Raw genomic sequence first — 13,186 nt, forward strand, 5'->3', positions numbered from 1 at the left:
TACAATATGCACAAAATTAAACAGAGCTACGCCGCCTCGTGTCTTACACGTTAATTAGGTACTTAAGTGCGATAAATGAGTTATCTACCTACGTGTGAGATGATAGGTAGGTAGGTACTGTAGGTAAGATACAGGAATCTATGACATAGGTTTAATTGGCTTTAAATACTTAAGTGAAGTCGAGATCAAGACGATCATTCATAACCTTGATTTTTTTTTCTGAAGTGTACTAGACTATAGATATATTACAAGCGACCCGCCCCGGCTTCGCACAGCTTATCAAATTATACACCTAAACCTTCCTCAAGAATCACTTTATTGATTGATGAAAACCGCATGAAAATCCGTTCAGTAGTTTTTGAGTTTATCGCGAACATACAAACACACAAACAGACAGACGCAGCGGGGGACTTTGTTTTAAAGGTGTAGTGATGTTGCAATTAAGAGGAAAGGGGACGAAGGCTTCTCCATATAAACGTAGTCCCCATATTCCTCTCTGGATTTTGAGATTAAGGAAAATATTTTTTTATAATTTGTTTTTATCAACTAGGGGCATACCCCTTCGTTTGATCTTTATCCATTGATTATTCGCGCGTGTGGCCGAACAGTCGCCGTGCTCGCGCTCATATTGCCGGTCCTTTGACTCGTGCCAAAGGGAGTGATGGACATGAGGAGGAGCATGACGAGATGAGTAACGATCCCACACTACGTCTCTGACTACTTTCCTCGCTACTTCCAATTCCACTCGACGAGTGTGTGGCAGTGGTATTACCCCAGAACTCTCGTTTGGTTACTCTTTGTTTAAAGATATACAGATTAGCCCCATTTTTTTTCAAAACCCAGCTCTTTTGATAGGATCCACGAGGGACTGAGGGAACTCCTCAAATCTTATAGGCAACCATAATAGCGTTTGACAATTTCAATATTTTCGTAGGTCAAGCAAAATCAAGCAGTTTGTCTCAGCGGAAAATATGTTACGTTAAGCAATTAGTTTTCTTTCTTATCTAAAAGTGCTTGCACCCATACCTTGATTATGAAAGCCACAGAAACAATAGAACACCGTAATGCATCGAATGTATGTGCAATCTTTGAGCTAACTATTCTGATTATGATTACTCTGATGCACTTTGGCCTTGCTCGTGAATGATTTAGATTTTAATGACATTTCAAACTGTTTTGTGAAGTCAGTGTATTCTGTTAAAGATTATTGTATAGGAATAGGTACTTATGCAAGTATGTTAGCTATTCTACCTGCTTACGACTGACAAGGTGATGTGTAGGTAGCAAAGTATGTTCGGGTCACAGATTATGTGGCGGTAGGTAATCTGTTTCGATGTGCGTCACGATTTGACTCACGGCCATGTTTGTGCGAGGCTTTTTAGGATACCGTACATTAAAAAATGACTAAACTGGTTATTAAGTTATACAAAACTTTTTAAGTTTCGTCATCCATGTCTGTATTTATGTCACAGCCATTTTATGCAAAACATGTTTTAATTAAATTTGGAACATAGGCGTTTTGTGTGGCGTTACTTAGTTGTTTAAATATCTTTTTACAGAAGGGGCGCCCTCTTTCTCATAAGCAATACCGTATTTACCATAAGGGCACACGACAGAGCCCGGTCCCAGGGCACCATCCTCAGGGGGCCCCGAAGGACAAACAGTAACAGTATGTATAATAAATAGAAGATCATAGTAGAAAAATGTTAGTTTTCATTACTTTCCAAAAGGGCTCCGAATTCTTAGGTGCCAAGGGCCCCACCATAGTTTAAGGCGGCCTTGCTATCATGTACCAAACAAGTACAATCATACATGTAGGGACTTACCTAATTATAGGTAGGTAAGGTAGGTACTTGGTTAGGTATAGTTTAGATTATTATGATGATTATATATATATATATATATATATATACATATATATATATATATGTATATATATATATATATATATATGTATATATATATATATACATATATATATATATATATATAAATATATATATTATATATATAAATATATATATATATATATATATATATATATATATATATATATTTATTTTAACGCGAATGAATGTTACGTGATCGTAATATTCGGACATCGTAAAACACGACCATCAACATCGACCACAGTACATACATCTACTTACGAGTAGATGTACCTACGTGGTAATACTGGTATGGTATTAAAATAGCAGGCAGCTAGGAAAAAAAAACAACGGGTTGCACTCCGGGAGTGCCGACAGAAGTGAAAACTCAATGACTAGTCCAAAATGTCTGCAGCACTATGTATAATTGACCCATCCTCCTTTCTATTGAAAAACTTTAGTTCCGAAATTGCTGGTCAGTGAGCTTGTTTAAAATTCGAAATTCAAAGTTGTAGCGTTAATTGTTTAAAATTCGAATAGAAATTGTAAAGTTACCTTGCAGACCGCGCATCTAAATATATTTGGTCATGATATTTTGAGTTTTATTCACCAGTACTAGAGTTCACTTTTATTAGCGATTTCATCAAGATGTAGCTTTATTGAATTATATTGGAGTGATATAAAGTTAGAATGTAACTGTGAGATCCTCGTATTTCAGCCCGTACAAGATTAGAACATTGAGCTTTATTGCTTAATATAAAAGTCCAGTTTTAAATAATTGACCTGATTATGATACGTTATGACTAAAGTTCTTTGGTGAATAACATTGTCCGTCACACATAACATAAAGTCACGCAAGCGCCCTGCGCCGCCTACATGAAACAGCAGGCTCAGGCATACATTTTCGCCGTACGCGTTACGCTGTCTCGAGTTTATCATTTTTTTCATCACACTTGCTCGGAAAAGATGTATTTACACGTAGGGCTTGCGGGCGGGAAATTGAATTTTTCGCCCTAGGGCGGAAAAAATCTTTTCCGAGCAAGTGTGATGAAAAACACTTATTTACACGTAGGGCTTGCGGGCGGGAAATTGAAATTTTCGCCCTAGGGCGGAAAAGTGTTTTATACAGAAGTTTGTTTTTATTAATTCTCCTTTTTTTCCTTACAAGTGTGATGAAAAACATTGTGTGTGCCACGGGCGGTAAAGAAATTCCGAACTCGTGAACATTTTAAGCCCTCGCTTCGCGTCGGGCTTAAAATTGACACTCGTTCGTAATTTCTTATTTCCCGCCCTTAATACACAATGTACTATTCCCCACCTCAAAAAGTGCTCAGCGCCGCTAGAGAAGTTTTCACTTCAAAAATATTGAAATTCGCAATTGCAGGCTGATTGTGTGCGAATTGTTAAACGTTACCTAGTTAATTAGCGCTGAGAAAGGTAAATAAGCTATTATAAAAAAATAAAATAACAGCAAAATTTACATAGAGACGTTCAAAGTCGTTCAGACGGCTAGACGGCTTTCCCGCATAGACGCCGTGTGAACGACTTTGAACGATTCCTTACAAATTTGGCTGTCACTACGGTATTCGATAAAATCCCGTATACGGTATACGGGAAAAAATTACGCCGTGTGAACCTAGCCTAATGCGTGAATGAGTTTTTTGATTTCTCCACTCCCATTTGATTGTAACAATATGTGGTGAAAGATATAATAAACAAAAACAAATACCTACGCAACTGGACTGAGGAGAACAGCTCGACAAAGCAACAAAATATTGTAATAATTAATTAAAGCTACAAGCAGAGATAGGTACACGCTTGCTCTTTGTGTAGTGGCCCTCCAGAGCAGAGAAAGTAGGCAGTACCGATGACATGAGCGCTTTCACTGCTAGCGCACCAATCACCACGCATGGCGCGCACAAATGTGAGACGAGACACCGGTGCATTTATTATTTTATTAATACAAATTATACAAAAATAAATTGGCGATTTATTCATTACGATTTATTATAAATTATCCCCTTGAGTTGTTTACTACATATCTATATCAATTCTAAAAGTTCGGTCAAGGTGAATGTAACGTAAATATTTTGTACACAATATTGTGTTACATTTAAGAGTAGGTAGTTACATTTATAGCATAGCCTGCAGCATCTTTTAACGTTACATACTCTGTTGAATGAGTTATTAATTATCTAAACAATAGACAATAGTCTTTCAGTAAATTGTGACTAAATCATAAAATTCATATTCATAATCTACGTCCAGTGATACCGATGCGGCCATTAAAATTGGTACGTACAATTACAAATAAAATTGTTATTAATTTATCATTTGGAGAACTGATTGGGGTGCATTGATTGTGTCCAATTTTTAATAATAAATACGTTAGTGAATTGTTAACTATGTTTACAAACTTTTTACTAAGATATTGCAAAGTGTGGTACAAATAGAAACCAAATTTACAATTCTGTAGAATTATGTTGAAAAAATTATTATTATTATGCTATATAATTATTACCCACCCAGTTAAACCTAAGCAAACAACAAAAATAATATGAATGTAAATAAAATAAAAATAATCAATACTTACTCATGATGATAAGTAGCACAAACCAAATTGATTAAAAGGGGCGATGAATTCACGTTAGATATAGAGCAGCTATTTTCTATAAGCCGAAATGTTGGTAATCTGGAGAAATTACTTTTAAATTAAATTACGAAACCACCGAATAGCACATAACAACGCGCACACTTCAGTACATTCGCAGATATTGAAAAAATGAGGACTGATCGGACTGAAATGAATGATATGCTTTGAAGTAAACTCACAAGCGATTTACATTCTCGCGCGAGCCACGAGACGAGCCGCGAGCCGCGCCACGAGACGCGAGTGTAAGCGGTGGGCTCGCGGCTCGTCTCGTGGCTCGCAAGCTCGTCGAGCTAATATCATTTAAACACTAACGGCACGGCATAAGGTTTATAACCGAATGACACGCCGAACGCGAGTGTGTCGAGCCGAGCCGCGAGCCGCGAGTCTAAGCCGGCTATGAGAATGACTGAGTGTGAGTGAACGAACGAATAGTCGGAATAGTGTTGGGCGAAATCCATGCGAAATCCGCGAGATCGACAAAGCAAACTCTATCTTGTAGCAGTGCAGTGTTGCCATATAGTAACAACTATTGTAAATTTTGGCGTGATTTTGGCCCTCTTCTGTAAGACGTGCGACAATCTGCGTGACATAAAATATGATTTAGCAGCACTTGCCGGTTTTTTATTATTTTATAATGCAAGGACAAAAATTTGACGTGTGTGTTTGCAATAAAATTGTGACTTTTCGTTAAACGAAACGTAACTTATGACTCAAGAGTCCTGGCAACACTGTTAGCAGCCATGTTCCTGCGCTACAAGCTACACGGCGAACAAAAATAAAACAGAAAAAACACAAAATATGAAATCTAGAATAACAAGTCCTGCGTACCAAACTTCATTATTAAAAGTTGTATAAATTTTAATCAGTTATTTACAATTATTGCAAAGGAAAGGATACGGAACCATAACTGCATAAAAAACATGGCTTCTTCTATAAACGTTATAAAATTGACCAAATTAGAAAATGTTTGTAGAACGTGCTTATCAAAAGAATTAGTACCGCAGTCTATATTTGATGTTTATTCTGGATCAATTACTTTCGACTATGTAATAAACGCGGTAACTGGCTTAAAGGTAAGAAAAATCAATTGTTTTGATCCTGGTTCTCACGGAAAATTTTCACCCGCACTGCATTTATTGTGCTGTAACTTAGTCTTTATTCACATTAGCTTACTGATTTCAATCAATAATTTTTATAGTATTAACGGTGATTAAATTGATAAAATAATAATAAAACTAGGCAAGTGGTTTTCTATTATTATTTATAAAACGATGACTTGAACGGAATTATCAGCTAAATCTAAACTTATTATTTGATTACTGAATGTAATCCTGCTAATCCACTAACAGCCACTTGCAGCATTCCACTAACCCGGGTTAACCGATTAAACCTAGAGTTACCCTGGTTACCAGTACAATTTTACACTTGGTTAACGGTTTAACCGCTTAACCCCGAGTTAGTGAGCTGGTACAAGTGGTGCTAATGTGTTCTATTAATAGGAATAATTCTGTCCAATATATAGGTCCAATGTGTATTGCGTCTCACATTTTTGCTTAATGAGAGAGTGAGGCGCAATGACATTAGACAGGTGGAATATGACCATTATTCACAAATGTCTTTATTTTTGTAAATATGGATTATTTTCACAGTAAGATAATTTCCTTTTATGACTGTTCTTCTTAGAATCCAGTATTAGCTACCACTTTTCAAGGCTTTTTCTTTTTACTGAGTTTTGGTCTACATTTGACAGACCTAACCTAAGGGTCCAGTCCAAGATATGTCTATGCTTAGCGTTAGTTTTTTAAAGTATTTATTTGTTGCCTAGATTATGATAGAATACATAAATTTTAACTTGAATAAAATTGTTCTCTTTATTCAGATTGAACAAGGTGATGGGTTTCCGTCAAATATTTGCCAGGGGTGCAAGGACAAAGCCATCAGTGCATTTGATTTTAGGAAAAAGTCTCAAGAAACACATGATGCTCTACAGACTCTGATTAAGAAAGCTATCAATGTAAGTACAATATTATATAGATCAGCCACTCTTAAAGTGTGCTCCGCGGACCACTGGGCGCTGCAGCCTCTGTTGAGGCTCCGCGAGAATACTTGTAATAACAATAAAAAAACCAGCTCTGCTATAGGTATAACTGGTGCACAGTGATGAACGTGTTTTTTTTTATTTGGGGCCCTGTCAAATATTTGGCTATCCAATAGGGTTCCAATTACCAAATAAGTGAGAACTGCTGGTTGGAGAATTTTATGCAATGCAATTCTATCAATGCAAGTACAAACTTATAGATATATGTAGTAAAATAATTTCATTTTCCATTATAAAGCCTAATATTTTGTTGTAGAGATTTTTGAAGCCCGGTAAATTTTCTCTTTGTATTGTTGAGTTTTAGAAACATGGACGTGTCTTCTGTCACAAAACTGGTGTTCAATGACATGAATACTTACTAATCACCATTTTGTCCACAGACAACACCACATGATGTTAAAGAAGAGCAGCCAGCAGATGATGCTGATGATGGCTTGGATATTGACTTTTCTCTGCCCGTGACACCTGAAAATTGTAGTGAGTTAGGTAAGTAAAACATTCATTATTAGTTATATTAGTTATTTCATAGTGTGAGTGAAATGTTATTATTGAGAGCAGTTTTGATTACATGTGGATTCACGAAAGCTGGCATGAATGGAATGAACCATACTTTCATTGTATGTGTGACACCTGTATTGGTATACAGTCAGACCCACCATTTAATTGGTTAATGTGATACACACATACCTAAATATTTTCATACACTCTGATCATTCCATTTGTGCCAGCTCTTGTGAATCGACCTGTATGTTTGTATGTATATGGGTATATCAACTATTCCTTGTTGTTATTTACAAAGCGGTACATGATTTCTTTATTACATATATTTAGTAGGTACTATAAATTAAAAACATAAACTGTAGTATACAGTGCCAATAGAATAGAGATGGTAGTTCTCTATTCTTTTGGCACTGTATACTATATAGCAAAAGAGAAGAAGATATCGAACGTGTTGTGTATTTCGCGGTAGCGTCTTATAAAATTTAATAAATATCTATACTAAGTACATATAGCATTAAGGTAACATCAATAACAGATATACCTTTTGACGATATTTCATTGTGTCAATCACTTTATTATGCCACAAAAACTTCTGTCTGTTGATGAATTTAAATGCCTTAAAATCAGTGACCAAGAATGTAACCATGGCAACGAGTGATAAGAAAAAGTTGATTCACACATGTGACTGTACAGTCGCCATCTGATATATCGGAGCGGCCGAGGTGCTCAAAAATATCTGGACAATTGCGTTGCCTGTTCAGGTATTTATGAGCACCTTGGCCACTCCGATATATCAGATGGCGACTATACGTACAGTACAGAATGGGAATAACAATCCGTCCAAAATTTCACTGCCTAACTCTCAATAGACTAGGGGCCAATGTTTGAGATTCGAGCGCTCTAATTCAAAGGCAAGTTGTCTAAAGTAATCGCATAAGTAATACAGTATGTGCATTTTCATTTTTACGACTGTTTTCTCATGAACTTCATAAATAAGTATTTTTTTGTCGATTTTGATTATTTATCTGTATTCTAACTATCTTGTTGTGGCATTCGTAGACAAGCTAATGATAGTTTTGATTGGTTTTAGCTTCGATTAAAAATGAAAACGAGGGGGATATTGGCCATCAATGTAACCAGCAGTGTAAAACTTGCCCTGATGTGTTTGATACGTCTAGACTTAGACTTAGAGAACATGTGGATAAAAAATGTGTGAAAGGTAAGTTTACTGTTACGAGGTATTTCTTTTCTTAAATAGGCTATTACGAGATATCTGATATTAAGTGTTTTTTTAATAAGAATTAGATGATAAACAATAAACTAGGTGAAATGAAGGATGCCATTCTCCATGGCTTTCCTGAATGTGTGAGATGTAGATTGGTTCAAAGCCCTGTCCATAGTTTCGAAGTATAAGGGTAAAACCCGGACATAAGGCAGCTATCACATTGACGCCGCATGCCGTAACCGGAAATCAGGAATTGTATTTACCGCCTTATTAAATCAGTCAGTGTAATCGCTAAAATTGTTTTTATTTTGGTTTTAGTATAATCTATTATACTAAACAATTAATTTCACTATTGTACTAAGCTGCAATGATGAAAAACGTAAACATTCAAGGAATTTTGCTGTCGTGAGCACAGAGTTCGTTCGTTTAACTCCATTACCAAGATATGGTGGAGTTTAAAATCCAAAACCTGAATTTGGTACTCACGGAATTTCACCTGTCATTTGGAACTTAAATTATACACCGGTCAAATCTTACAAAAAAATCTCCTAAAAAAACAATGCGTGATGTAGTTCTGTATTTTTTGTATGTTGTTCGGAGTCCTTGGAGGAATCTGAAACTATATTTTGCAAGCAAAAAAAATTTGTGCTCTCTGCGTAATTTGTGAAAAACTGCAAAAATTTCGGACTTTTTTCAGATTTTACAGTTTTATTATAAAACTATGGGTTTTTGGTCAAAACTTGCTATATAATGTTGAAAGTATATTAAATTTGTAACAATTTAAGCCCATAAACAGCGTCATATATCAAATAGTTCTTGAGATATGGGGCTTTAAAAAAGTGTATTTTTTTCCTTGGAATGAAATTTTTCGTTTTTCCTATATTTTAAGACAAATATCGGCACAACCGCTAACGCTATGAGAGATATTACAATGAATAAAGTTGTAGAAAATTTAATTACCTTTCATTTAAGTGCTAGAAAAAGTCAGTAAGCCTTACAGTTCTCTAGTTATCGTAAAAAAATTAAATTGCTATAATAGGGAAGGCAACTAAATGTATTGTTTAAGGCATTGTCAAAATCCCTTCAAGAGGCAGTACCATCGTCGAGAACGCAATTTACGATTATCTTTTACCGGTTTTCCCTGATAGCAGCAGAGCAATGTCAGACATCAACCATTTTTAAAATGCATTTTTAAAACCTCTTAAGCACTCCATTAATTCAGTAATTAAATCAAGATACCTACCATCTGTAGTTTGGCTTGTTTCTCGGCCCCACTTTTTGGTTGTAGCCATAGATCCCACGATGCCGATTCTTATTTAACAATTTGTTATGGTTTTGAACTTGTTTTGATACGACCTTGACGATAGTTCACGGTAATTGGCGTGGTGTTGGTGAAACACACTGAAATTACTGGAAGTCATGTCATTAGTATCTAGCTCGCGCTCGCTTATTGGTGCTCTTGAGTGTACTCTGAGTCGTAGTAATACAAGATCACGATAAAATCCTAAACATAACGTATTGATACATCAAAATCAGCTACCATTACCCGCTGTAGGTATACGTTTGTGTTATAATCCACGGGTTTTAACTAGCAATATCCTATTACTACTAGTATTTACTAGATAGGTGTATAAATTGACAAACCAAATCATTAATAGAAGAAGAACTGAACGAAACACGTAGGTAAGTATAGATAAGTGTGAGTTAACATGATGTACCAAGCCGGGCGGATTGCATACATTTGTTTCTTATCGGAGAGCTTACTTATACCGGTTTCTATAGCCCTTGACTCGCGTAAAAGCGATATTAATAATAAACTACAGCATCATGTTGAGTAACTGGCGTGAATTACATTGGTGTGATTGGCGTTGGGCGAGCTTTTATAAGATAATTATAGAGAATATTTATTAAGTTAAGATTAAAAACCCGTTTTTAACCCCTAAATCGGATAAATTTCCGAATATTTTCAGTTAAATGCCTATATCTACAATCCGAAAAAAGATTCACTTGTATGACTTGTATCGTGGTTTCATAAAACCACACAATAACTTTTTTTCTGTTGAGAAATTGAATTGATTGAGAAAGTGATCTTGTATTACCACGACTCAGAGTACACTCAAGAGCACCAATAAGCGAGCGCGAGCTAGATACTAATGACATGACTTCCAGTAATTTCAGTGTGTTTCACCAACGCCACGCCAATTACCGTGAACTATCGTCAAGGTCGTACCAAACAAGTTCAAAACCATAACAAATTGTTAAATCGGAATCGGCATCGTGGGATCTATGGCTACAACCAAAAAGTGGGGCCGAGAAACAAGCCAAACTACAGATTGTATCTTGATTTCATTACTGAATGAGTGAAGTGCTTAAGAGGGGGGTGCATTTTAAAAATGGTTGATCTCTGACATTGCTCTGCTGCTATCGGGAAAAACCGGTAAAAGCTAATCGTAGATTGCGTTCTCGTCGATGGTACTGCCTTTTGTAGGGATTTTGACAATGCATTAAACAATACATTAGTTGCCTACCCCATTATAGCAATTTCATTTTTTTTACGATAACTAGAGAACTGTAAGACTTACTGACCCTTTCTTGCACTTAAATGAAAGGTAATTAAATTTGCTACAACTTTGTTCATTGCAATATACCTCATAGTATAAGCGTTTGTGCCGATATTTCTATTAAAATATAGGAAAAACGAAAAATTTCATTCATGGAAAAAAATACCCTTTTTTTAAAGCCCCATATCTCAAGAACTATTTAACATACGGCGCTGATTATGGGCTTAAATTGTTCCAAATTTAATATACTTTCAACATTACATAGCAAGTTTTGACCAAAAACCCAAAGTTTTATGATAAAACTGGAAAATCTGAAAAAAGTCCGAATTTTTTGCAGTTTTTCCCAAATTACGCAGAGAGCACAACTTTTTTTTGCTTGCAAAACATAGTCTCATATTCCTCCAAGGACTCCAAACAATACACAAAAAATACAGAACTACATCACGCATTGTTTTTTTATTGTAAGATTTGACTGATCTATTATTGCAGCGATAATATTTGTGTTGAGCTATTCGCATTTATCCTCATTTCTATGTTCATACCGCGAAAGCTATAATGTTAGTTATATTTACAGTGGAGTATGAAGATGAACAGAGTACGTACTGTCCGCTTTGTGGCGCATGCTTCGACAATTCAGACAGTTTAACAAAACATATGTGGACAAGTCATGCTGATCTGATGGGCCCGAAGAAGAGAGGCAGACCAAAAAAGTTGCTGACCAGTGTAAGATTTTTTAAAATTATTATATTGTTAATATTACAAATACAGTCTGTAATCAAAATAAATTATTTTACACTGAACAATAAAATAATCTTTATCAGAAAAAAAAACAGTTAAACGGTTCACAAAACAGTTTGTAATATCATTAAAATTATTTCTGTGCATAGGGGATCAGTCTGTAATCAAAATAAATTATTTTACACTGAACAATAAAATAATCTTTATCAGAAAAAAAAACAGTTAAACGGTTCACAAAACAGTTTGTAATGTCATTAAAATTATTTCTGTGCATAGGGGATCAGTCTGTAATCAAAATAAATTATTTTACACTGAACAATAAAATAATCTTTATCAGAAAAAAACAGTTAAACGGTTCACAAAACAGTTTGTAATGTCATTAAAATTATTTCTGTGCATCTTCTAACAATTACAATTTATAGAGCAAAGTTATAAGACCTTTCCTTAATGGACTATCTACTAAGTAGGTATGTTATTAGAACATGACACAACATTTCTTTTAACAAACCGTACTCGTATAGGTAAACCAAAATTATAAAACTGTTATCTATTATTTACTTACGATTGTTTTTTTTAAATAACCATATGAATGTTGAGTGCTTATTAGTTGTCACTGTATATCTGACCTCCAATTATAAATTGTCATATTGATGACATTGTGATTCTATACTTTCCAGACCATATTAAGTAAATTATCGGAAAATGGCTGCCACACGAAAACCGGCCCTATGAAAAAAACAAAAAGCTGTATATTCTGTAAGGATGAATTTAAAACTCGTCTAGAGTTGAGTGGGCACATGATGGAACATAAAGGTAAGGATGTTGTTTAATTTAATGTATGTTACACAATTAAAGTAAAGTAATAACGCTTTTTTAACCCTAAATATGGGCCACTATGATCGCTATGAAAGTAGGCGTCCCATGATAGGGCAGATTACTGATTAGTCATTACACTATTATTAAAATAATACTATACTAATACTAATATAATACTTCCAGGTACAAAAATTCAATGCTGCATCCTATGCAAGAAAATGTACCTCAATATATTGAACTTTGAGCAACATGCCTGTTTCGATGATAGAAATAATTCAATTAAAATGTTGAATGTAAGTATTTACATAAACATAACATAATAATACGTTGGACCGGCAATCCAAAGATGTGGGTTCGAGTCTCACGTTAGCCAGGTTGGTCGTTGATTTTTTCATTGTGATTGACATCTGTATATAAAATTTATAAAGATACTTGACTAGTTTTTAATGACTTAGTTACTTAAAATAGACATACTTAAGGTCAGTGTGGAGAACACCGTCTATAAGGTAAGGTAAGACCGTCTACAAGATCATCCGTCGCGTCTAGCTCTTACGTTTGTAAACGTACTCTACTTACAAAATGTTGGCAGAGCGGAAGGAGCCAAGCACTTACTTTCTGTGTCTGAGCAACATAACGTACAAATACGAGAGTTCTTACTTCATGACATGACAGTCATGAGTCATGTTCTTCGCAGCAAATAAATTTATAATATAAGTCGGTCTTCTC

The 13,186-nt window shown here is 35.2% G+C and overlaps 2 protein-coding genes across 3 annotated transcripts in view; one reads left to right on the forward strand and one right to left on the reverse strand.

Annotated features, from left to right (window-relative positions):
• LOC134803944 (tetratricopeptide repeat protein 39B-like) overlaps positions 1-4,626 on the reverse strand; it is a 35,680-nt gene extending 31,054 nt beyond the window's left edge. The window contains exon 1 of the mRNA XM_063776773.1: positions 4,462-4,626. The gene's annotated coding sequence lies outside the window, so the exon portion shown is untranslated. The remainder of the gene's footprint in view (positions 1-4,461) is intronic.
• Positions 4,627-5,247: 621 nt separating this feature from the next.
• LOC134803940 (zinc finger protein 28-like) overlaps positions 5,248-13,186 on the forward strand; it is a 36,840-nt gene continuing 28,901 nt past the window's right edge. For both annotated transcript variants that reach the window (XM_063776767.1, XM_063776768.1), the window contains exons 1-7: positions 5,248-5,594; positions 6,401-6,535; positions 7,000-7,105; positions 8,211-8,339; positions 11,481-11,629; positions 12,322-12,457; positions 12,644-12,753. In XM_063776767.1, coding sequence (XP_063632837.1) covers positions 5,442-5,594; positions 6,401-6,535; positions 7,000-7,105; positions 8,211-8,339; positions 11,481-11,629; positions 12,322-12,457; positions 12,644-12,753 — 918 coding nt within the window. In that variant the 5' untranslated portion in view covers positions 5,248-5,441. The remainder of the gene's footprint in view (positions 5,595-6,400; positions 6,536-6,999; positions 7,106-8,210; positions 8,340-11,480; positions 11,630-12,321; positions 12,458-12,643; positions 12,754-13,186) is intronic.

This window comes from Cydia splendana, chromosome Z (genome assembly GCF_910591565.1).
Source record: "Cydia splendana chromosome Z, ilCydSple1.2, whole genome shotgun sequence".
NCBI lineage: Eukaryota > Metazoa > Arthropoda > Insecta > Lepidoptera > Tortricidae > Cydia > Cydia splendana.